Raw genomic sequence first — 26,140 nt, 5'->3', positions numbered from 1 at the left:
CCAGCCCAGTGTCTCCCATTCCTCACATGGGGAGCAGGGGTTCCATTACCAGCAGTGTCCTTTCCCGGCCGCCCTTATATTTATGGCACTCCTTCCAGTTTTATAGCCAGTTTTGCTGAGTGCCCAGCAGTTAGCTCAACTGCTTCCTCTCATTTCTACATTATTGCCAATTTCCTGTTCCACGGCCTAAATTTATCACATCTTTAATTGTTGGATCACTCCTGGCACTGAGCAGGGTCGTCCTTCCCTACCCAGCCCTGTTCCTGCATGCAGCCTCATGCTCCATCCCCGTGGCCACATCCCCCCACCCCAGCATACACTGCAATGCAATTCCATCCCAGTATCTCTTGGCTGCTTTTAACCTCGTTTCTCTCAGCTCCTTTTGCCTGCCCAGCTCAGCATCCACACTCCAGCCCATTGTTGGAACCTCCCCGGGTTCCTCATGGTGCGTGTGGCTCCAGCTGAGCTCTTCATCTCACTATGAGTGCAATGTGGTGCTGCAGATCTGTGCTGTGAGCCGTGCCCTGCTCGTGCACACTATGCCCTAAATGGACCCCAGGATTCCTGCAGGGTGTAGGCACATCCTGATGGGGAACAACCCACGTTCAGGCTGTGAGATGAGGGAGAGAGTGCTATGGCAGTGCTGGGGCAGTGTCCCCATTCTCCCTGACCCCTGTGCCACCCAAGTCTCATCCAGACCTCCATGACCAGCCACTAACAGGTCTCTTTCCACCACTCACATCCCCATGCATGGGATGCAGCACCCCAGGAGGAGCAGAAAGTCTCAGTGTGGGAAGGGGCTGCCACCTTGAAGGGTGATTTGAGCAGCAGAAGCACCGGGGGGCTTCACGCCTCACATTGTTAGCGCCTGTCAAATATTTATGAAAAAACAATCTGGGGATAATTAATTCAGCAGCTCTGACAGAGCCCGGCAGAGCTTTGTTTGATGGATACGATGGGAGCACGGACAGAGCTCTGCCAAGTGCAAGAGAGTGGATCATCAATAATAAATTTGTCAATAGACAAAAACATCCTCGGATAAACGAGCCTGGAGTGCCACCTGCCCAGCGCATCACCCCATGGCCAGTGCCACCTTTCTGGTGCCATCAACACAAGCAGTGCTGCACAGCTGACACAGCTGGAGGGGAGGGGGGAAACACGACCATCTGCAGGGGGAGCAGCTCCTGCATGCCATCGCTGTTTCCTTTGGTGTCACCGCTGTCCCCCCTGAGAGCCTCTGTCACAAAGGTGACCTCGAGCCCTGGCTGCGCTCTTACTCCAAATAGCTGCTTCACCACCAGGCATGCTGACCCCAGTGTAGGGCTGGGGGTCTGGCTGGGGGGCTGTGCACACTGAGCCCATTCATGGAGCAGAAAGGGGCCCTTGTTCCCTGCAGACAGACTGCAGGGGATAGGCAGCTGTGTGGCGCGGGGCACCCAGGGCAGGAGCAGCCCCCGGGCATGTGGCTGCCTGGATGGCTCCATTGGGGCTGGGTGGGGAGCCCCACTGCTTCCCATGACTGCAGTGTGGATAGGGTGCCTGATGCTGGCAGAAGGCTGTCCTGGTGCTGCTGAGGCAATGCCATCACCTGAGAATGGTCACTTTCTGCTTAAGGCCATGAGACAGAAGGGATGGTCCCATGTAGTGATGTCTTTATGGGTCTGCCCCACACGTGGAGAGCTTTCAGTAGGGTAGTTCCATCCAGGAGAGCATCCAACACTAGGGCTTACAGCTACGCCTCCACCAGCACAGCCATGCTTGGGGTCATTTAGTAGTATCAGTATGATCCAGACCCCTCCCCAAACCTTCCATCCTATTTCCAAGGGTGAGAAGTGCTGTGGCACATCAGGAAAGGGGTTTGGGCATAAGGGACCTCTCCCATACCCCACATACAGCCCTCAGTACCACTGCCCTGAGCTGGGGTCCCCATGGGCACTGGGGCTCCCCGGCCACCCGGGGCACAGACTCTGGCTGCTCCTCATCCATCTGCTCTCCTGTCACATTCCCATCTCCCTGATTATTTTAATGAGGATAATGATTCACACCTGGGCAATTCAAACCCGCTAACAATAACAATTTTAATTAGTTTCCACTACAAATCTGAAACGTCATCATTAACATTTAAAGCACTCACAATTGGCAACCGGGTACAACACCAGGCCTGGGTGGGCTGGGGGCCATGCAGGGAACTGTGGGTGGGGGGACATGGCCAGCACTGCCCCCCCTTGGGGGTGCTTGCAGAGGTGTCACCTGGATGCTTCACTGAGAGCTGGTGCTTGGTGGCGCTCAGCTCCTTGCTGACCCCTGGGCTCAGTGACAAGCTGCTCAGGGTGGGGGCCATTTGAAGGGTCTGGATGTGTCCCTGCAGAACCTTGAGGGCAGTGGATGAGGATGCTGCCATGTATCAGGAGTGGGAGCTGTGTTGGATACAGTGCCAGTGCCCTGGGGGGAATAATGGAGTCTTTCTGTTGGATGGGAAATGCTTACTCATCCCCACAGCCCCACATCTTCATGCCCTAGAGGTATCTCCAGCTCTGTTGGCCATGGCATCACTGCAGCTGTTACCAGTTGGCAGAAGCCAGCAGGAGGGAAGCTGTGAGAAATAGGACTGTGGTCCCCTCCCTGCATGCCTGTCCCCGAGGGTGCCATGCTCACCCTTCCCATATCCAACAGTACCTGCCCTGGGCAACATGTCAGCTCTCATGTCCAGCATCAACCCCATACAGCCCATACAAGATGTGCTGAGCTGGATCTGGCATAATGCTGGGCACGGAAGGCAAGCAGCAGATGATGGTGGCTCCTCATCCTCAGTGTTCCTTGCTGGTTGGGATATCATAGGTGGTGGTCACCAAGGGTGGGTGGCCACAGCTGGGAGCACTGCAGCAAGGCCAGAGCCAGAGCACATCACTGCCACCAGCTCCTGGCCACAGCCACGCTCAGCAGAAGGCAGCGGGGCAGGAAACAAGCGTGAAGATCACAGCCACATCCTCTGCCTCTCCCCCTTACACATCCCCCCCCACCCGCTGCACCGGCTGTTGTCTGCCTGTAAACAAGGTATTTAATATGCACAAGTGCTCATTAGCATCTCCTGGTTGCGGCGGTGCCGTGTCTGCAGCTGGACTCGCGGGACGTGTCACAGGAAATCTCTACACACAACTTTTAATTACAGACAAACGCGTGGACACGGCGGCGTTCCCAGCCCCGGGGCTGAACGCTGCCTGGGCTCTGCCTCACCCTGAGCAGCCCAAGGCAATGGGTGCCGGGATCACCCCTTCCCTTCTGCAGCTCAGCCGATGGCCACGGCTCATCTATCCTCACCCAAAACAATGGGCACTCCCCTGATCTTCATGCTGCAGCATCGTATTGCCCAGGGGAGCTGTTTGCTCCCCAGAGACGTTTCAATTCTCGGTGCTTTTCTGAGCTAATTCTGAGCAGCTTTGCTTTTCTAAGTGACCACGGGTGGGTGATTTAGCATTTTCTTTCCCTTGGGGCTGCTTGCTGGGCAGGGAGGCGTCTGTGTGCCTGCGTCTGTGTGCCTGCGAGTGCTTTGGATGCTGCAGGAAGCATCACTCAGGTGCTGTGCCCTCATCCTCCTCTTTGTGAGGGGTCACAGAGGGCCAGAACCTTGTGGTCAGGCTGGGCTGGGATACCTTACACTGCTGGATGCTCGTGGTGCCAATCTGCTGCCTGCTACACACCCCCCACCACCCCCACCCCTGGCCTGTGGTCTGCCCTGACCCCACACAGCCTCAGATCTCCAAATCATCTGTCTTAAAAATAACTCACCCTGTCCCAGGCTGGCTTGGCACAGCCACAGTGAGCCGGATGGGTGTGTGTGCTCACCCCTGCGCTTATATATAGCCTGGCCTCGCTGCTCCAGCACAGCCTCAGAGCTAATGTGCCCTCTCCAAAAAGCCAGCACTGAGTGAGCTGTGTGTGTGCCACATGGGGTGATGCTGCGCCTCAGCGAGGAAGAGGAGGAGTGTTTAAAGAGGAAGGACAATGAGGATGATTATAGGGGTACAGTGCTGGGTGCTGTGAGCAGCTTGGGTGATGCACAGGGAACAGAGCTGCTCCGGCTCCAGCACAAACCCATCCGGGAGCACAGGAGCGTCCCCCCCCCCACGTCACCACGACCTGGATCCCGCCCCCAACCACGAGCTGGTGACCTCAGCGATAAACAAAGCACTGGAGTAAAACCGGGGCAAGACAGATGCCCATTTTATGGGCTTTTTAAAAGCTTTTGACTCGTTCTGGCAGGCGGGACTAACCTTAAATTGCTATGTGATGGAACCGGTGGCAAATCAGCTGGTATCACCGCGGCTGTGCGATGATCCTTTAGGAGGGGAATAAAAATACCCGGGGAGCAGCTGTGTGGGTGGGAGCTGGGTCCAAACACCCCTGCACCCACAGCCCTACAGCCCTACACCCCCTGCCTACAACCCCAAGAGCTCCGGTCCCCAGAGTTGGCTTGAGAGCCCCTTGGGTAGGGTGGGGTGAGGTCCTGCTCCTTGTGGGGTACCTACGGGATTGGGGAATCCTGTTCACATCGTCTCACCCCACTGACACCAGGAGAGCACCCACAGAATGGGACCCAGAGAGAGCCCGCAGCCACAGCCGTGCGGGGATGGGGCAGAGCGAAGGGAAGGCTTTGTGCTGGTAGGAAAATGGGGCCGCTGCGGCTGGGGAGTGCCCTCTGCCCCTCTCTGAAAGCTGTTATTAGCGCTAATGGCTCTGCTTTGGATATTCAAATAGCAAAAGCGTTTCGTTTCCATCGCAAATCTCCGCTCCGACGGAGACAAAAGGGGACGGACCCTGCGGGGTGCGCGGCTCCGGGCGCTGCGGTCGGGAAACAGAGAAGCCCCGTGCGGGGCAGAAGCATTGAGCACCAAGTGGGGGGCACAGCATCGCCTCGTGTCCCGCAGCCCCATGGTTGGCATTGCTGGGATTCGTGGCAAAAGAAGGGTTTTTTTGTGTCTCTGTCTTTCGTTCCTTCTTCTTTATTTTTTTTTCCCCCTCCCATACTCAGTAAATGCGGAGTTTATATTAGTTGAAAATTGACTCGATAAATATTTCAGCCGCTGTTTTAACCGCGTCCGCGGGCTTCGCAGGCTATTAGGGGAGCAGATTTATACAGCCGGGATCTGAGTCACGTTGGCCAGAGCAAATTGAGGGACACGGAGGCTGCTCTGGGGGGGCTCCTCGTACCTCCCAGTTGGGATAATACAAACTAGTAGGGCTGAGATCCCCAGAATGACAGAGGATGCCCCTTTTTGGGCAGGATGCAGGGCTTTGGGATCGAGCTGGGGGTGCTGCTGCAGGCTGACGATGGCAAACCCTCCTCTCCGTTTGGATATTAAACCGGAGCTTTAAATAATGCTGAAGGCGATCGATGGGGCGGGCAGGAGCCCAGCACCATCCTTGCCAACAGCCCCAGCTGCTCCCAGCCCTCAGCAGCCTTCCCTTCTACACGACACTGGGACCCCCACGTTGCGCCCGCAGCATCGCTTTGGGTCCCACCCCACGGCGCTGCCCCACTGTTCCGGTTCGGACGATGGGATGGGATGGGATGGGGGCAGGGAGCCCCGCTCCGGGATTAGAGCTCTTTGTGCCGGATTAGAGCCCCGCACAGCAATCCCAGGGCGCACCGCCCCGCGCCGCATTGCCGAGCTCGCTGGGATTAATACTTTGTTTCAAGGGATTAGGGCGATTAGGGGTGTCGCGGGGGGTGCTGTGGGATGCGGGTTGGTTGCTGTGCTGCGGCCATGCCCCAAACTCTGCTCCCATCTCTAACGATGGGGGGTGGCTCCTGCAGGGAGTTCTGGATAACGTGCTGAAATCTATGGGGGCACCAGGGTGGATTTTTAGGGTTGACAGCCCATGGAGATGCGTGCAGTGTCGTTCTGCAGCCCATACACTGCCCAGATCTGGCTTGTCCCGTTGGTGTGAGCATCACAAGTGGGCACTGAGCCGGGTACCACTCTCCTCTCGTCATCTCTCAGTTCCCACAGGTGACTCCCACATGGTCAGGGGACACCTGGCTGCAAGCCCCCACTGCTCCATCACCACTTGCACAAGGTGGGGCTGTGCTGTCAGCTTCCCACCCACTTTTGCAGGGGGCAAAGTTGCATTCAGGGAAATGTTCTCATTTGCATGGAAAAGATAGAAAAGCTGCTGGGATAGTGCCAGGCCCTGCCAGGCCCTTCCTGCCCCATGTGTCCCTTTGGGAGGGGATGGGGTATGATGGGACTGTCCATGTCTGCATGCCGGGGCTTCATCCCTTCCCCTCCTCCAGCCTGCAAGGGGAGCTTTATTCTAAATCCTTTTCTGCTGCTCACTCTCCCCCCTCGGTGCTGGTTTAATATCAGAGAGAGAAATGAGTGACTCATGCACATGCAGGGGGTGGAAACAAGGGGAGGGGACTGCGCAGCCCTGCGGGCTTGGAGAGGACATTGGAGGGGACATTGGAAGCAACATCCCTGCTGCCATATGTGTGCCAGGGTAGAGCTGGAGCAGCTCACACCAACTCCATCTCCTCTGTTCCTGGGCAGGGGGAGGTGGTTCAGAGGCCGAGCTTCGGCTTTGCATCCCCGCTGTTTCCATTGTTTTGGAAAAGGGCTATTTGGGATGTTTTACACCAGACAAGAAGCAGAGCACACCCTGGGGCCTTCAGCACACAGAAGAGATGCTCACTCCTGGGCATGATCTCAGCTCTGCAGCCCAGGGGCTGCTGGCTCCAGAATCCCCATACAGGGAGGCTGACCTCCATCATCACACCCCAGCAGGAGGACGATGCTCCCAGACCTCCCATGGCTGACAGCACAGAAAGTGAGGAAAGGGCAGAAAAGCCCAGCAGCAGGCAAGGGAAATGGGAGGCAAATCTCTGCAGCCCTATTCCCCTTTTCCCTTCCATTTCTGCATAGCTCTGTGCATGCGCCTGCTCTCCCAAAGGCAAAAGCGAGCAGGCAGAGGCTGTTTGTCACCCTTATTAAACCTGCATGCACACAGGCTGAGCACTGCTCACCCCTTGCACAGGGCTGCCAGCATCTTGCAGGGCTGCGACTTCTCGCTCACTGCGGCTCCTGCGTATTTCTTCCCACAACACTGCACTCCCTTTGGCAGCAACAGCCTGCATTGCTCGTTCCTCATTATAACTCTTGGCCACTTGTATTACATCAGAAGGTTGGATCAGGCTGTGCTGGTCCGGGCTGCTCCAGCACTGTCAGCCCCTTGTGTCCACTGTAACATTAACAGCAGGGCTGTAGCATTGCTCCATGATCCATTGATGGAGATACAGCACAGCCATCCCCTCCTGCAGACCTCATGGGCATTGCAGTGCTACCACCTCCCTGTGTTCAGTGTTGTGTCTGCGTGGGAGCAGGACAAACAGAGCCCTCCCCATGCTTTCTTTTTTTGTTTCTTTCTGGGTTGTATTATTTTTCGTGCAACACCATTATATTCAAAAGGAGGCAGCAGGAAAGGCTGCATGAGTCAGTTCTTTGCAAAGCAGATCAGCTGAGGTTTCCTGTGCATTGAGGGCTGCCACCAGCTGAGGCTGCTGCATGGGCTGCGTCTTTTAGCTGGATTCCCTCCTTGGTGGGAGCAGTTGGGTCCCTGAGCTGGGTTCTCTGGTGTGGATTGCAAACAGTGGTGGAGAAATGCCCTGGGGATGTCTGGTGCCTCACAGCAGGGCATCGATGCTGAATCCATAGGGTGACACAGAGAGTGTATGAGGGGTCTCATTTGGGAGCAAAGCAAGGCCCAGAGAAATCCCTCCTGAGCCAGGCCAGGGGATGTGATGAGGAGTTGCTGCAGTGGGCTATGGGATGCATGGGGCTGATGGGATGCTCCTGCTTCTGCACAGGCACTGGGAGCAGGCTGGCTTCATGGGGCTGGTGTGAAGCATAGAAGGCGTGTAATGCACTGGCAAGCAGTAACAGTAGGGCAAAGATCTGTCCTGCAATGTTGACAAGCTTCAAATCTCCGATGGTTCGGAACGGAGACACAGCTCTCCTGCCTTGCTCCTTTCATGTCCCTCATCATTCGAGCTGAGTGGGCTGATCCCTCCAGAGCCAAACGAGCAGGCAGGAAGATGCAGGAGGATGCTCTCTACTTTCACGCTCTTTACACTGCGATGGGTCCTGCAGGACATCCTTCTTCCCTTCTGTTTGCTGAGAAGCAGAGTTATGGCCCTTGTGTCCTCCATCTGAACATGGCCTGACGTGGGTCTCACACCATGAGCCACCAAAGGAGCCACCCACAGACACCCAAGCATCTCTACACTGTCCTTCTGCCTGTGACACTCTGTCCAGCCACAGCACCAGCACCAGCCTCAACTCAAGGCTTCTCTTTCTGACTGTGCCATGGGTGCTGCCTCTGCTCTGGATGCTGCTGGCTTGCTGTTAGCAGGTGGCCCACTGGGGTTTGCTGGCAGCCGTAAGGGGAGGGTATTTTTAGCTTCCCACTTCCTCTTGCTGTGGGCAGTGTGTGGCATTTTTTCTTCATTACAGTATTTGCAATTAGGCTGCTTGCACAGCAGGAGTGGTGGCGCTGAGCAGAGGGGTGCTGAGGGTTCCCTAGGCCCAGCTGGGTGGCTTGAATGGAGGGGCAGGACACAAAGACCTGATGCTGAGTGAAGAACTGCTGAGCTTTCTGCATCCTAAGTCTGTCTCCATCCTGCACAGGGATTGACACAGGCTCTGTGTGCTGGTGATGCTCACAGATGCCAATTCCAGCTGTGCATCTTCTACCTATCCTCCACGTGTCCGTGCTCTGTTTGGACCCACATCCCACACCAGCCCCTTGCTATTCCCTCCAGCCCCAGCATCCTGCTATTCCTTCCATCTCCCCACATCACCATGTGCCCCTCATTTTGCAGCACACGGGGCACAGAGCTGAGCACACCAACACGAGTGTCCCCTTCCCACCCCTCTCTGCTCCATTGCAGCAGCTCTGCTCTGATGGGTCCCTGCGAGCTCTCAGGAGCTGGCACCTGCCCAGCACTGTGCTGCAGCTCCTCGTGCTGGCTTATGAATCTGGAGCAGAGGCAGGGAAGCATTACCTGGTGTTGGCTGCAAGAATGGGGTGGGAAGGGAGTGGAGAAAGCAGATGGGGAGCAGGTGTCAAGAAGAACCATGGAGACGTCTCCTGGAGCTGAGCAGGAGGGAGTTCCAAGGGTTTGCTGCCTTGAACAATCTGCTGCTTGCTCTAGGGTAAAAGACGTGCCCATGGGTAGAAGGGGAGCAGGCAGTAGGGCTCTGACTCATGCAGGCACGTGGCAGGGTTGGTTTAGGGCTGCACCAGACTCCCAGTGTGACCCGTGACAGCTCCTGCAGCCCAAAACAATCAAGAGCCTGGCTTCAAAGGCTCTGTCACTGGTGGCACTGCTGCGGGTGGCTCCTCCGCATTACTGTGGAAGAAATGAGGGTGAAATCTTTGCCAAAGTGCTGGCGTTTGGGCTCAGCATGTCCAAAGTGTGTTCCTGCATGGAGAAGAGCTTCCCGTGGATCCCGGTGTATGTTTTCTCAGCTCAGCCTCAGTAACAAGGGTGTTTGTATGCACACAGCAGAGCGGAGGCAGATGTCTGCATGTCCTCTGTAGGCTGGGCTGCACCTTGGGGTACGCAGGTGCTGGGGACAAGCAGGGAAGGCGCTTTGCATGGAGATCCTCGAATCTCTGCCAGGTCTGAAGCAATACCCCACAGCTGCTGGCTGCCGGGCGAGCAGCAGGAGCAGCCTTCCCCTTGCAGGAAGATGCAGTAACCGTGGATACCAGAAAGGTAATTGGTGAGAAAGGAGAAATCTGCAAAAGGCACCTGCTGCTGAATTCAGCCATCTCAAAGCCCTTTGAGGTAGCTGCCGATTTCCACTTCAAAAGAGGGCGGTGGGAAAAGCCTGCCCAAAGGTTGCAGCTGAGCTGTGCTCAGGTCCTCACCCAGACGCTGCCGGCCTCAGCAGATGGGGTGGGATGTGTCCGTCCCAGCTCATCCCGCAGCCCCATGCAGCCTGCCCCGAGCACTCCCTTTGCAGCCTTGGGGACACCCTACAAAGCAACATGTGCTGCTCCCAGCTGGTCCAGCACAGGGAGATGGAGAACATGGTGACATTTGTTTGGCCGCTGCTCACACGTGTGCCTGGGATGCTTCAATTTCTGATGCTTTTATCACAGTGGGTGGGTCTGCTTGTCCCGTGCTTTGCACCATGGCCTCATATCAGCCATGGGCAGCACCCTCCCAAGGCTCATGGTCGTGAAATCCATTCCACCCCTTGCTTTGCCACCTGGCACCATGTGTGTGTCCTGGTGGGTGAAGATGGACGGGATCCTGCACCATGAAGGAAAAAGCCTGTTGGAATATCTGGCTGCAGCCAACCAGGTGTTACCACCAGATGACCACAGTTTGCAGGCCAGAATCTCTGCTCTCAAGCTGTCTGAGCAGCAGATTTTGGAGCAACAAACCATCAGCTCCAGCCAGTTCATCTCACAGAGCTGGGCCTGGAGGAGAAGCAGAACGGGTGCGGAAGGAGAAGGCTGGGAACTTCTTTCACCAAGGATTTCTGCTTGGATCAGCTTCATCCCAGCTGGGCTGGGAGCAGCAGGGAGCAGGGTGCCAGCTGCAGGCCTGGGCTCAGCAGACCCAGCAGAGATTTCCATGGTGAGTTCCCACCTGCCAACAGGGCAGACTGGCTCCCGTGGTCCTGCTGATGGGGACAGGCAACTCACAGTCCCCATGTGCTGCCATATTTCTCCACTGAGCCCCTTCCTCACACTGCTTCCTTTCTGGGTTTGGGACCAGCAGCCTCTCACTGTCCTTTTTCCAAACACCTTCTCCCAGGAGCAAACAGACCATGGCTTCTCTAGCACAAAGAACAGGGAAGGATGAAGCCCTTTGGAGCTCTGCTGCTCGCATGGGATGCAGCTTTCCATGCTCACCCATCAGTCTTGACCACAGCTGATGGATCTGCTTTTGGCAGCGACAGCAGGTGACAAGCTTGTCATTTCTGGAAGCTTTGCTGCACGTGCCACGAGCCAGGGACAGCCTGAAGAGCTCTGGGAGCAGAGCCCCACCATCTGTCCCCATGTATTCCATTCCCCAGGCTGTCCCACCCCGCACCCTGTGATGACGGCAGCTGGTACATTCAGGAGAGCTGCTCAGGAGCTGCAGAGCTCAGCATCCCACAGGGAGCCCAGGGAAGCAGCGTGTGGTCAGTTGGCCCTGGCTGTGGGTGCAGCCCATGGCAGCAGCCAGCCTGGAGTCTGTGTATTAGCCGTGAATTAATGTCCTGCAGAGACTGGGAACGGGGATCATGTGGGGATTAAGGAGGCATTACCCCTTTGTTAAAGCTGATGTTTTTGGGATAATCTGGAAGCTTTAGCTAATACATTATTACAGAAACTCCTTCAATCACAGCAGCAGACAGTAAGCAGATTTGGATATTACTGCATAGCAGTGCGCAGGCCTGCTGCTGCTGTTCTCTGTTGGGGCAGCATCATAACACAGCTGTGTGTGTCCTGCCCCGGAGCTCTGGAGAGACCCTCATGGTGATGGCTGCATCCTGCCAGCCCCAGGGAACTCTCCTGCCTGGAGCTACACGAAGGCAGGCTGTGTTCTGGCCAGGATGCTCAGGGCTCCTCTGAGAGATTCATCAATTTTGGAGGCTCACAAGAGGTTCTGTCTGGGCTGGAGCACCAGGAGTTCAAGCCTTGGTGACAGGCTCCCCACTCAAGCAGCCACCAGCAGCACCATTCAATCCACAGCTGCAAACAGCTGGAGGTGGTAGGGATAGGAGGCAAGGATGGAGGGACCGAGGATGATGGGAGAAGGTTGTGATGTGCAAATCTCCTATGAACAGCAACATAGGGATGTGATCAGCTCATGGCCAACCCATGCTTTCAGTGGTCCCGAGTGTGCAGGGCTTCACAGGTCACTTCTTGGCACTGCATTCCCAAGCCTCATAGGGAGCTTGGTGAAGACAGAACCTTGTGCTTCTCCATCATGTGCCATGACCCTAAGTGCCTCCATGACTCTACCAAGGATGCTTTCCTAATTTAAGCCATCTGGGAAGCTGCAGGAAGCTCAGGTCTTCAGCAGCTCATTGCAGAACTGTGCTGTGCAAGTGAAGCCAGGCCCCTTGGGTGCTTGCTCAGCATGTCACTGATGGTCTGCTCTGTCCATCTCTCGCTGGAGATGCCGTTCAGTGGCAGCTGGTGCTCCCCAAGTGATTTATCTGCTTCTCACAATCAACTGCACATCCTGGGAGCCCTCCACTCTGTCTGTTCTGAAGCTCAACACTTCCCATCCTTCCACAAAAGGTTGTGGGGATGGGAGAAGACAGCAAAATCCTGCCAGGAACGGTCCTCAGGCACAGGACTTTGCTATCTCCAATTCTGTCTCTTGGGGATGCTGTGACTCCTGCAATGACACGAGTGCAGGGGACACAGAGAGGAGGAAGGTAGGTTGTGGCTGCAGCACATCTCCTGGGTGCTGAGCAGGGGGAAGGAGGCTCATGCCTGGTCCTGTGGAGCTGAGGAAAGCAGAGTGTGATGAGAGAGGATGCCAGCTTGAGCCTGCCGAGCTTCTGGGACAGCTGGGAAGAGAAAGGGGAAAGGTTCATGCTGCTCTTATGCTGGATTGTTTGAGTCAAATGCACGTGAGAAAATAGATTTTAACTTCCAGAGAGCTAACAGAGGGAGCAAACGCATGTAAATGTGTGATGGAGAATGGGAAGCAGAAATGGTTGAGGGCACTCACAGCCAATGCAAAATGTGCAGAAGAGATGGAGGCATCAAGGAGGGGAAACGGAGCTGTGGACCCACTCCATCAAAGCAGGAGCACGGATGAATGATATATTAGTGCAGGAGAAGATGCATCCCCAGATGCATCCTCCTTGGGCCAGGAAGCTAAAAGCAGACAGATCTGAAGCCACGATGCTGGATCACACAAAAGATAGCAAATCCCCCTGCCTGTATGACACATCTGGAGTCCTCAAAGAGCTCAAATCCAAGTGACTAAGCTCTTAGCAATAACACACGCGTTCACATCTTCCAACTATTGGACCGGGGGCAGTAAATGCTGGGCCTACATTTTGAAGAAGGCCCCGGGGTGTGCTAGGCATTGCAAACCAATAAGCTTTGCTTCAGAGTGAGGAAATGGTTGGAACAATTATGCAGAAGCTCAATTAGAAATCTCGAGGAGCAGGGGTTCCTGTGCTGCCATAGCCAGCTGCTTTGAGCGGAGCTGCTCCTCTTTTCTAGGGCAGTCTGTCCCTGTATCTAATCCCTCCACAGTGCACGAGGTGAGGCAGTGCAACCAGAGGTAGGTTTGGGGGCAGGATGGATGGCCTGGTGGCTCTAGAGCTTGCTGGGGACACTTGGGGGAGAGCTGCAGTGCATGCATGGATGAAGGACATGCAATGGGAGCAGCTCCATCCTCTGCATTCCTGGACCTCCTCACATCATCCAGCCACCCTGGTGACACCTCCAGGGTTGTGCATCCTGCCCAGCTCACCCCAAATCCTCTCATTTCCCTGGCAAACCAGGCTGAAATGCAAGAGACAAAACCCAGATCCTAAAGGACCCAGCAGTGCCTACACCCAGCCAGGGCAGGGCTGGGCGTGCTGCCTTCCCTCAGTGCTGTTTTGGGTTGAGTGGTTGTTTGGTTGGGTGTTTTTTTCCCCCCCCAGTTCTAACAATGGGATTGAAAACTACAGTGTATTATAGGATCTATTCTGTCACTTCCTTCCCTCCCACTTTCCTAAGTAGGTGGAGGAGTATGAAAAGGTCCGTGGAGTTTTAAATATGACTCTGAGACTGGCACAAAAAAAAAAAAATAAGCTAAAAAAATAGAATACATACTGAAAATACTTTTCTGGAACAGCTTTTGTGTATCATGTAAGGAACCTCAGGCCCATGAGACCCATCAGCAGAGTTCCCACACCCTTTGCCTTCTCCAGCCCCTCAGGAGCTCACCTTGACCCCCAAAGCACTGAATCCACCCATTACAAGGTGGGCACAAGCAGAGAGTTGGCAGGGATGAGGTTTGTGCTGTGGGCTTTGCTTGGCAGCAAGAGTGAACACCTCCCTCGAGTCCCCTCTGCTTGCCTGGTGCCCTGGGGCATTCCTGCCTTTTCCTCTGGAGCATTGCGGGCACTGCAGGGACTGCGGGCAGCCCGGGGGGATGATGCTCTGTAATCCCCTGCAGCTCCCCATGGTGTACGCCAAGGGGACAGAAGATGGGAAATCAGGAGGGAGACCCTGCTCTTAAATGTTGGAAAAGTAGGACAGGTCTCCCAGGTGCTGCTGCCATTGCTCCCAGATTTTCTCCCTCTGAACCCCACCAGCTCTGGCTCCAGCAATGTAATCCTCAGACTCAGCAGCATCCCTGATTTATCAGTGCCGCTCACAGCACTGGAGCTGGGCTCCCTGCAGGCTGACGTGGCGAGGAATGGGGTCACAACCCCTTTGCACGTGGCCCTTCAACCTGCTCCAAGTCTGAGTGACTCTGCTGTAATCAAGCCAAGAGATTTAATTTGATGAGTAAAACCTAATGAGATCAAGTCCCCTAAAAAAGCCTTGCTGCAAGCCAGGCCGATGCTCTCCAGTGATTTCCCTTTCTCTTCTAATCTGGCCATTTGCTTGGCAACACATACCTGGCACACACAGCCCCCCATCACCCTAGCAGCATTCCTTGCTCTTGTCCCTATTAGCTTTGCTTTCATTTCTCCTGCACTGAGCGGTCATCTTGGTGAAGAAATGACACTGGGCCTTGGTGGCTGCCCCACTCTCCCACTACGTTGCTGATGCCCACGTGGGCTGTGGTGCCTCTCAGGGACCTTTGTACCACACCAAGGGAGCTTTTCTTCTTTTCAGAGGAATGAAAACCTTTCCAAAATCAAAGCGTTCGGGTGGCTTTGAAGAGTTTTCTCTGGAGATGAAACAAAGCTGTTTGCCAGCCTGAGCTTTCACCAATGGAGCTGGAGCTCCTGCAGGTACGTCAATAGGGCTGATGGGCTGGGTCAGAACTTGTTCCCACACCCAGGTCCTGGGGGTCCCATAATGGGTGCTTCAGTGTGCTCAGAAGGCTTCCAGCATCTCCTCCTGAGGACTGAAGTCTCCCCCAGCAGGAAAAGCCCAATGCCATGGGGATTTTCTACTGCATTTCTATCTGTCTGCACACTGGCAGTGGGGTGGTATAAAAGGCAACAGGCAAAGAAATAGTAGGGGATTATGCAGAGGTGTTACAGATGTCCAAAGAGCATTCACCCGTGTGCTGCACAAACCTATAACTTGCACCAAAACCCTCAACACTCATCCTGGGGGGGAAGCTGAATGCAGGCCCATGTGCAGCCAGGGGAGAAGAGAGTGCTGGGAAGCCAACACACATGTAGATTATTTGTTGTTTGATATTTTCCCTTTAATGCTTCTGTCCTAAAACAAATATACAAAAGTTCAGGGCCCCGCAGGTTGTGTCAGTTAGCAAAAGAAACGGATGACTGAGTCAGTTATTGCTTTGGAGCAATCGATGCTATTTGTTTACCAGGATGGGCAAAGTCTGGTCTCTGTGGACACATCATGCTCACAGCTCTGCACAAACCTGCCCCGCTGCTGTCTCACTGCCCTGCCCACACAGCTCCTCAGCCTCCCCAGTGACCCCAAGTGAACCTTCTGATGTGGGTCAGGGGGCTCCTGGGCTCCAGGGATCCTCCTTGTAGCAGGTTTGGGCTCAATGATCTCCAGAGGTCCCTTCCAAACCTTTTAATTCTATGATTCTGTGACCCCATGGGGCTGCCCCATCCCCATGTGAAGATCCCAACATGAGCACCCCATGCTGCAGACCCACAGAGCTCCTGGTTCAGGCTGGTTCTCTTGCCCAGGTATGTGCTATACCTGCATGAGCCCAAATCTGGCCCACTGTGCCCATCTCTGCTGCTCAGGGCTCCACTGCGGGGAATGGCATTTCCTGGGGGAAAGGAATTGGTTTGTTTTTAACAGTGTAGCCCAGCTTGTTTGTCACTTGTTTAGCACTGTTTTTCCCTTGGAGTCTCACTCTGGTGTCTCTGGATTTTGCCCTGGAAGAGTGTTGGCCCCCGGGATATCGCAGAGCAAACAAAGAGCAGAGATAAGGGAGATGACAGCCCCATGCCGACAGCAAACACAGTGGCTGTGGGGCTGCACACGTCCCTTCTGGTGGGGCACAGAGAGCACTGACCCTGCCAGCATGGCCTCAGCACTTCTCCATCTCACCCTGGTGTCTTCAACATCAACCCCAGCCTCACAGCTCCCCAGCCCATCACCCAAGGCTGTCTTGCTTTGGCACCTTCCTAATGTGCCTGCCCAAGCCCCATAGCAATGTCCAGGTCTCCACACTCCCCCATTCTAGGCAGCACTAAGGCTAAAGGCAGCCTCTCCCTTTCTCTTTCCTCTCCCCCCCCAGACCAGCCACTGTGGACAAGTCAGGGCTGCAGCTGGATGCTGGCTTTCAAGGAGGAGACATTGAGCAGAACAAAAGCAGGAAGAGGGTGGAATTCTCCTTGGGGAGGAGGAGCGGATTGCTGCTTGCCCAGAGGAGCAGCAGGGATGTGGAAGTTCCCACTGGAGTCTTGCAAGTCTATGTCTGCAGAAATCTGCCCCCCCCCCCCCCCCCCCAAGCTGCCTCCTGCCTTTGTAGGGCCACACCTTTCTAGGAAGCCCCGGGAGCAAAGCATTGGATGCTGAGATCTTATTGCTTGCTGTGATTCCCTGAAAGGAGGCTGTAGTGAGTGGGAAGTCAGCCTCTTCTCCGAGGTAAAAGCAATGAGAGGTGATGGCCTCACGCTGTGCCAGGGGAGCTTCAGGTTGGATATTAGGAAACATTTATTCTCAGAAAGAGCGGTGATGCATTGGCATGGGCTGCCCAGGGAGGTGGTGGAGTCACTGACCCTGGAGGTGTTCAATAAACATGTAGATGTGGTTAGTGGGCAACCCTGTTAGGAGGAGGAAGGTTGGACGTGATGATTGTAGAGTTCTTTTCCAACATCAATCATTCTATGAAGAGCACTAAAGTTCCTCTGAAGCCCAAATTCCAAGGCCAGCTCAGGTGTTGGGCACCAAGCTGGCCAGCATGATCTCAAAAAAGAAAACAGATGCTTTTGGTGCTTTGCTCCCCCTCTGCAGATGTTGGATGGAGAGCATAGGAGCCTTCCAGACCTCCAAAGGAGCCTTCCAGAACTCCACAGAAGCCCATTTGAACCCTGAAGCAAGAAATTGATTAATCACCGTGTGAATAATTGCAGGGCATGACAGACAACCTGCCATGGGTTGGACAGAACGAGGAGGAGGTGTGAGATTCAGCCCAGGCTCAGGGAGTCTGCTTGTCCCAACCCATTCACACAGCAGCCCCCGAAGCTGGATTAAGCGGCTTCTTAAGAGAAAGAGATCTCATCCAAGTGCAAAAGTTTGAGCAGTGCTGTGATCCCCTGTGCTCCCTGAGAAAGCTCTTCCAGTGCTCTCAGCACAAAGCAGCTGGCTTCCAGCTCAGGACTCCACCTGCCTCTTCTCTTCAGCTCCTGCTCTTGTTGCAGCTCCCTGTGGAATTTAACGGGTCCTCTCCATGTGGGAGGACACCCTCAGATCATCTGACAGTGGCTAACTGTGCACCATATCATTAGCTTGGCTGTGGTCAGGAGGCCTGCCATGCCCTCCCAGTCCCTCTCTGTAGTGTGGGTGCAGATGCAGAGCCCTGGCCCTGAGCTGGCAGCCAGGCACGTGCAAGTGGGTACATCAGCTTCATTTTGGAGGAGCTGTTCACACTGCCCCCAAATTCCTCTTCCATAGGCAAATCTGCTGTGCTGGATGAGGCAGATACCCTGGCAGTGCTTCAGGTGAGCTGGCTTGGCTGGAAACCATCTCCAGCCTGCATAGACGTGCCTGGAGTCTTTGCTTTCCAAGATACAGCCTGCAGGCTTAGCACCCAGATATATTCCTGTGTTTGTCTGCATCCAAATGCACCCCGGCCATTTAACCAGGTGATTCAGCAGGAAACCATCCTCTTTCCTCTTTATCTCATCACTCTCGGTGTCATTTTCAAGCTTTACCAGCAAAGATTTCATATCTTCATCTCCATCATTGATAAAAGTGTTTAATAGCTGTGGACGAAGAGTTGGTCCCTGGGGGGACGTAGGTAAAATCGCACTACGTGCAGATATCTGCCCATTAACGACTACCTCTGAGATCTGCCGGGGAAGCAGTTTTAATCCATCTAATATGTGCCCTGTTAATTCCTTATAATGCAAGTTTTAATCAAAATGTCAGGTGGAAGTAAGTCAAATGCCTCGGAGAAATCCGGGTGTACTATATCAACACAATTGCCTTTCTCAAGCAGCCCGGTAATCCTGTCAGAAAGAGACAACAGGACTGTATGACAAGCTGCCACTGTGCCTGGGACCTGGTGGCATCACCACTAGAATCCAGGCAGGAGCAAAAAACCACCAGATCCAGCCAGCCCCTGGCACCAGAGCCCTTCTCCACGCTGCTTCTGTGTCTCCTTGTTTGCAGTGATATTTGAGGGGGGGAAGAAATGGGTTCTGGAGGCTGCACCATGCTTGGCCTCAAGATATTGGCCCAGTGGTGACAGAGCATGGGGGGAGGATGGGGCTGAGCACAGCAGGGCTCAGGGACTTCCCCGGCATCCAGGATCCTTCCTCAGCCGTTGCAGCTCCGGGGCCAGTTCTGCATTTGCAGCAGCCCACAGAAGCTGCCTCTGTTGTCTTATTTTTGTTATTTTTGAGAGGATATTTTAGCGCTGAGCACATTCCCTCCCGTTGCCATGGCAGCCTTGACAGGGGTTATATACCGTGAGAAAAATACCAAAATTAATGAGTGAGCGAAAGTGCAGCTGAGAGAAAAACAAGGTTAAAATAATAATAATAATAATACTAATGAGTTAAAATAGTCATAAAAAATATCTCGCGATAATTTGGCACGGAGCCGAATAGGAACCTGAGACCCCAACCTTGTGAGTGGCTCAGCCTTGGCCCTGCAATGTGGTCCAGGGATGCTCCACTCCCATGTGCTCTCTGGATTGGGCTGAAATCGAACCCCGTCCTCCGCAAACCCGCAGCCCTTCATTACGTGGCGGGCACACGGAGGAGAACTTCTTTAACGCGCTCATTTCCGCGCATTTGGCTTCGGAGGAGCTTTTGTTTTTAATTGTAGAAACAAGCGAATTGTCAGAACATCTGTGTTATTAGCATTTGCTGCCCAAATCCGCGCTGCTGCTTCTCCTGCGGAGCCCAGCGCTGATGAGAGAGAGAACAGAGGAGCCTTTGAACTCCTTGCAGCAGACGGCAGCCAGGTTGCTGCGTGCGTGTGTCGGGGAGGGGGATTTAGTCTCTTGTAAGGTTCATTTGCTCGCCGTGTTTCCCTTTCTTCTTGCTTTCCTGGAGGTTTAGCAGGATGCTTTTCCCTCGCGGGCTTTGTTCTCCCAGCGATGCCCACTGGCACTGCCAAGCAGCTGTCTGTGCTCTGCTGGAGAGGGGTGGGTATGGCAAAGCAGCATCACCAGCACCACCAAGCAGCACTTGGGCTGGTGAAATAACTCTGGCCAAGAATGCAATGGCCATAGTGGTGATTTGATGCTTTCACCTTGCTCTGTATAAGAAGTGGGGAAGCTGAAGTACAGAGCGGTGACTTCCATAAGTGCATGGGACAGGGCAATGCTGGCAAAGGGCTCTCCTGTCTGGAGGGCTGCAGAAAGGAGCCTGAGCACTTCTTAGATCGAAGCAGACAAACCCCCAACTCCCACAGCCTGAACCTGCCCCTCAAAGCACGGTTGCACCCAGCAAAACCCCTGCACGCCTGGTTTCCCAATAAGGAGCACACTGTGTGCATATAACCTGCCTACAGTGGCAGTGAGCTGGGAACCTTTGGCCGCGATGCCCCATGAAGTTTGCCCCCAGCCCCTGTGGGAGTTTGCACACAGCACTGCCCGGGGTGAGCAGGGTCATTTTGCTCTGCTCTTCCCTTCCTCCCACTCTCCTCCCTTCCAGGGCCGCCAGAGCTGAGAACCAAAGCTCTCAGTGTCCCCTGGGAGCTCTGCTCTGCTCCATTCCCGAAGCTCAGCTCCCGCTGTCTCACCCTGCAGCCCCTTTCCCTGCCTATCCACGGTCGGCTTCCACCTTCCCCAGGCTCTCGCTTTGTATCCTCTGCAAAATCCCCTTCCTAAGAATTGATAATCGGAAAAAAATCCCCACTCACACTGGCATGGAGGAAACACAGGAACATGGATGGCCTTTACAGCGCAGCAATGTGTCCCCTCTCGGGGAATCTCCCCCCATCCCCTGCCCTGCGGGATGAAGCCCCGCCGCGGGCTGAGCTCTGCTTTTTGCGATGAAATGCGGGGCTGAGTTGGAGCCAGGGATGCTCGGAGCCGGCCGGCACAGCCTCTAGATGGTGCAGTCACCGCAGCCGAGCTGAGCATGTGTGCAGCGACGGGAGCTGCGCAACAGGTTGGCGTAGCTCAGCGGGCAGCTGCTCCCATCTTTGCGCTGCGGAGGATCGGGAAGGACTTCCCATCGTTCTGGCTGAAAGATCCCCGTGGCCATCGGCCCCCACGGCCCCAGCCTCTCAGAGCAGGTGGGTGCCAAGCCATAGGGTGCCCGGCCACGTAGGGCACCTGCTCCCAGCCCAGCGGCCCCACAAGGCCTTCAGCAGGGCCAGGCTGCAGATACAGCCCTGGTGAGCGCTCAGGGGCAGCGAGGGATGTAATTTCCTTGGGGACTACACTGTCCCTAAACCCCAGCTGCACTTTGGGACTCGCACTTGGCACTCAAGTGTGCCGTAGAAATCAGACATGGTCAGGGCAGTGGGCAGCTCGCAGGTGTTCTCTGCTTCCCTGTTCTTGGCACCGGGCAATAAAAGTGTGATTCAGCCAGGTGTGGCAGGAGAGGACCGCTGGATGGAGTCATGCAAGGAGCCGTGGGTGTGCACCCACTGAGGGGCACCCTTAGGTAGGGGGATGCATCCCCAGCCCGGCCCCCGTTCCTTACGGGTCCGAATAAAGCGACTGAATGACAAAATCCATAAAGAAACGAAAGATTTAAAACAGGAGCAGTGTAAAGGAGCAAAGCGGGACACGCGTCCCACGCAAGGAGCGGGGGGTCCCGCGATGAGGAACCGATAAGAGGGGTCCCGGGGGGGGGGGGGGGGGGGGGGATGCTGTTGCCCCTGCCCGGGCTGGGAGCGGGCGGCCGTGCTGCCGGTGCCCGGTGGGGCTGAGGCTCGGCTCAGCAGCCGGAGCTCCACCTCCCCGTGGCGGCGGCGGCGGCGAGAGGCGGAGGCAGCGGGGATGTGGCGAGGGAGGGGGGGAAGGGGCCGTGCCTGCGCTGCGCTTCTCTTGCACATCCTCACACACACCGAGGGACGGAGGCGGGCACGGACGGAGCTGCCCACCGGGGCTGCCGCCAGCCCTGCCGCCGCCGCTCCGCCGGAGAGCAGCGATCCCGGCCCGGGAAGGAGGGGGGGGGGGGGCGGTTCCCAAGGGGATTTGATTTGATTTGATTTGATTTGATTTGATTTTTAAATCTTTTTTTTTTTTTTCACCCAACCCTTTTCCTTTTTTTATTTAAAAAGAAAAAAAAAAAAAAAGAAAAAAGAGAGAGAAAGAAAGAGAAATTTTGGTTTTCATCCGTGGATAACGAAGCGGAGGAGCCGGGGGGGTGGGGGGTGCCCGGTCCCGGCGGGGAGGAGGCGATGCAGACGCCGCTGGATCAACGCTCCGGGAGCCGGTACGGAGCGCAGCGCCGGCATCCAAGTAAGAGCCGCGGCGGGGCCGGGAGCTCCACGCATTACCGGGGCTGTGGCTGTGACTGTTGAGGGGGAAAACGGGCAGAAGCACCGGGGACTCGGGGCTGGGCGTTCGGTTTCGCTGCCGGTATCTCTGGGGCCGGCCGGGGCGGGCGCTGCCACTTGTTGTGCCACCCGGAGCTGTGCCCCAGCGTGGGAGCGTGTCCGTGGGGGGGCGCGGGGGTGGGTTTATCCCCGTTTGGGTGTGCGTTGGTGAGTGGGTTGGAGGGGCGTTTGCTCTCCTCCCCCCCACCCCCTTCGATCCGAGGGTGTTTGCAGCAGTGGGAGAGCGGTGCGTGGGAGCGGAAGAAGTTGCGGGTGGGCGGCGGGGCCCGTGTCCGTGCGTGGCAGAGAGGAGCGGGGAGGCGGCCGGCAGGTGCCTGCGGGAGGGATGGGTGCAATAGGGATGGGTGCAGGAGGGATGGGTGCAGGAGGGGTGGGTGCAGGAGGGATGGGTGCAGGAGGGATGGGTGCAGGAGGGATGGGTGCAGGAGGGGTGGGTGCACGGCGGTGGCAGCTGCTCTGTATCCCCGTGTCGCCGGGCGATGCGCCAGGAGCGCTTCGCGAGTGGAGGAGCGGGGGCTGCGCGTGTGTGAGTGTGTGTGTGTGAGTGAATGAGCGTGTCAGCGGGGTGCGGGTGCGTGTGGCTCGCCAAAGCCGTGCTGGGCTGCGTGTGTGCGCCGGGCTGAGCGCGCTCCCGGCTGTGTTTTTCAAGGGTGTCCGCGCGATTTGCGTGTGCGATGTGCGTGTGCGATGCGTGCGCTGAGCTGAACTGCCGGCTCCCACGGTTCGGTGCTGCGGAGCCTCAGCTCGGGCCGCCCCCGATCCTTCCCGAGAGCTGCTCCCGCTGTCGGCAGCCCCCTGCGGCCCTGACACATCACTGGCCCCGCCACATCGCTGCTACCCAGCAAAGCGAGAGGGATAGTTGGGATGTACGGGAACCCTCAGCATCCCGGGGAGGGATTTTAGGGGCCGGGGAGGAGGATGGAAGCTGCCCCCAGGGAGGCTCTGACAGGTCTCTGCCTCGCTCCTGTCCGAGTTGCAGTGATGTGGTGCAGGAGAAAAAGCCCTGGTTTTATTCTCTTTTCCTTCACCGCTCGTCTTCCGATTAATAATTCTGGGGTAAAAGCACTCCAAGCCGGCTCCGGTTCCCATCGCAGGGTGCTCGGGCCCAGTCCGCATCTATCCCGAGTCAACACCGAGCAGCCGCAGTGCTCGGAACCGGAGGAAACCCTGCGCTGGGCACGGGACGCGCCGCACATCACCGAGGGTCCGACCCAGCTGCGAGTCGGAGCGTCGGTGGCCGTTTTGGGGACAATATCGTCTTTAATGTCAGCCCTATGCACGGGGATTGGCATCGGGTGGGATATCGCTCCAGCTGGGAGCATAGCAGCGGCTCTTGGGTGGAATCGGTGCTGGGGTGTTCAGCATTTCCAGGGGCTTGAACAGGGCTGGGAGCCATATAATCAGCCCCCAGCAGCAGAAGGGGAAGGGGGGGGGGGGGGAGGGAGGACATCGGCAACCAACCCCATGTGGAGCCGCTGAGTGTGGAACGAGGCCAAGAGGCTGTGGGAATCTCAGGCTTGTTGGAGCAGTTGCTTGAATTCGCCGTGCTTTATAGCCTCTCCCTCATTAGGGCTTGTCTTTTTTTGGGGGGAACGAGTGAATTCTGTCGGATTTTGCATGCCACTGTCCTCCGAGAGCTTCCCAGTCATGCATTAAGCAGCGTGACTAACGCCTCTCTCATGTGGTCGGGTCTCTTCTCGCTCTCTCCCCGCAGGGAGAATTGTGTGTGCCGAGGAATACTTGTTTTGGGAGGGGTTTTTATTTTTAAGCACTCTGTATATTCTGCCAGCAGGTCGGAAAAAGGTGGCTGGCACCAGAGAAAAAAGTGTGGGATGGTCCTTAGATCCCATGGGAAAATAGACCGCTGCCGTGTGCCGGCCCCTGGGAACCCTCTGCCTCCTGCACAGACGTGCTTTTCCCCGATGGTGGAGCTTCCACCTCCACCTCACGCCCTGCTCGGGGCTCTCACGTCTGCTTTGTGTCATTCCCACCCCAAGCATCAAGCAGGATTTGTTTCCCTGGTGAATCCAGGCTCCCATCTTCCTCCTGCAGACAATTCTTTACGGGGTAATGGCCCCTCTCTGCCTTCAGCCCCTCATTTTGGAGGCTTCCTCCACCCATGGAAACACAGGCTTCAGCCCTTTTACCCAGAGCACACTGCATGGGTGCAGGGCACCTTAGGGTGCCTCCCTTCCTGCCCTGGGCTCCTGGTGCCAGTGACTCAGGGCTGTGTGACGGCAGAGCTACGGCCCCGCACAGGGACTTTCACCTTTAGCTGAGATCCTCGCACCTGGGTTTAGGCAGGACGGCTACGTCAGCAGCAGCCCAGCCTCATGCAAACAGGCGTGGGCAAACAGCCGTGCTGGGTGCCTCCCCGCCAGGCATCCTCCGGAGCTCCGTTCCTCACCCTCCCTGCCCTCATTGCACAGACATTTCCAAAGCAATGGGGTAACGATGCTCGGTGTGGGCTCAGCCCCACATCTGCATGTCACAGATGCCCTCGTGCAGGGTGACATCATGCCAGTGCACAGCGACGGGGACAGGGGCACGCGCACACACGTCGCTCTGCACACGCGTGTGCGCGCAGTGCAGCAACGCCAGCTCCATCCTGGTGCACACGCTCTACCTACATGGGTGTGCTCCTTACAGTGTTCATGCACGTATGTACATGTGTGCTTCTTTCCTACAGATGCACAGTCACACACATGCGTGTGCTTGGGTGCTTGCACGCTCACTGCTGGGTCTTGCTTGCATTGATGCAGAGGCACATCACATTGTGTTCCTGCCCAGCTTCCTGCCTCCATTCCTGGCCATGTGCAGGGTGGGGACGGCTGGCTTTCCTCCTCCTTTCCACCCAGGATGTGCCTGTGGATGGCTGTGTGTGCCCTCAGCAGGGTGAGAGCATCTGTCCTCTGGAACAAACGGTGTTAGTAGGATCAGTGAGCAGAGTGGAGCTGGGCTTTGGGGCCAGAGCTTCATCTTCAGAAGCAGAGCTGTGTTTCCACCTGCCATGGGAGAGCTCGAGGCATGGACGAGGCAGGCATTTGTCTATGGGCAAACACAGGGAGAGAGGGACTATGAGAAGCTGGCTTGAGGGAAGCAACAGGGCAGCCAGCACAGGATGTTCCACTTGTTGAGGAGTCACACAATTCTGAGCAAGCAGGAATTTTGTATTTGGCCATGGAGCTGGAGGAGCACCTTCCCATCCCATCCCATCCCATCCCATCCCATCCCATCCCATCCCATCCCATCCCATCCCATCCCATCCCATCCCATCCCATCCCATCCCATCCCATCCCATGCCATGCCATGCCATGCCATGCCATCCCACGGGCTGGGTGCAGAACATGCAGGGAAGTGATAGGAATGGAAGGAGCGAAGCCCTATTGCGGGTGCCATGGCAGATGTTGTGGATGCTGATTTTTTTGGACATACAGTGAAGGCTTCGTGTCCATTCGCAGCCAGGGAAGCAGGGGACGTAATGCTGGTGGCCAGGTGCAGGTGATGAAGTGTGTGGCTCAGTGCATGGGGGACAGTCCCTGCAGGGCTGGCACTGGCACTGGCCCTGCAGTGTTTGCACACTGGGAGGAGGTTTCCAGTGGCTGGATGCCTGCAGTGCAGCGTGCAGTGTGCGTCTGCAATGCAGGGGGCAGCGTTCCTGTCACCATTTCTGCAGTTGGTGAGGTGGACACGGACAGCCCTGGGCACCCTCCAGGCACATCTCAGCCTGGAGCAGGAGGGAATGGGAAGGAACAGGGAATGCTTTTTGCCTGGTGCAGGTTGTGGGGTTGCCTAGAGACAGGGGAGATGCTGTGCTGTCCGTTGCTGTGTTCAGGGGCCATGCAGGGCTGCAGGGAGGATCAGTGGCTGCAGGATGGGTGCAGGGAGCTGCAATGCAGGGTGGACAGTGTTCCCCTGGCATAGTGTCTGGCACTGTCCCTTCTTCTACCGGGGCCACGGGCAGGTGGCAGTGTACTGCATGCAGTGCAGTGCAAGTGTTGTGCAGGGATCCTGCATCCCTGCAGTGTTGGGTGGGTGGTGCCTTTGCAACGCAAAGCTGGCAGCTCAGGGAGGGCAGTGCTGTGCTGTGCCTGCTGTGGCAGTGCGCTGCATCCCTGCAGTGCTGGAGGGGTGGTATCCCTGCAAGCAGTGCAAGCAGTGCTCCATGTCCTTGCATCCCTGTGATGCCTGAAGAGTCTCGTGTCACTCCATCCCTGTGATGCCCCATGTCTCTGCAGTGCTGAGGGGCTTCATCCCC

At 56.2% G+C, this 26,140-nt stretch overlaps 1 protein-coding gene across 3 annotated transcripts in view; it reads left to right on the top strand.

Annotated features, from left to right (window-relative positions):
- The first annotated feature begins 21,379 nt into the window (after positions 1–21,379).
- Positions 21,380–26,140, top strand: part of PCDH1 (protocadherin 1) — a 47,936-nt gene continuing 43,175 nt past the window's right edge. Inside the window, exon 1 of one of the 3 annotated variants that reach the window (XM_085518961.1) lies at positions 21,380–21,784. In XM_085518961.1, the coding sequence (XP_085375087.1) occupies positions 21,724–21,784 (61 nt within the window). In that variant the 5' untranslated portion in view covers positions 21,380–21,723. The remainder of the gene's footprint in view (positions 21,785–26,140) is intronic. The other 2 variants (XM_085518959.1, XM_085518960.1) reach the window with 2 other exon arrangements.

This window comes from Coturnix japonica, chromosome 18 (genome assembly GCF_054131305.1).
Source record: "Coturnix japonica strain WE chromosome 18, WE-NBRP24, whole genome shotgun sequence".
In the NCBI taxonomy this organism is placed as follows: Eukaryota; Metazoa; Chordata; class Aves; order Galliformes; family Phasianidae; genus Coturnix; species Coturnix japonica.
This window is presented reverse-complemented; position numbering and strand designations above follow the sequence as displayed.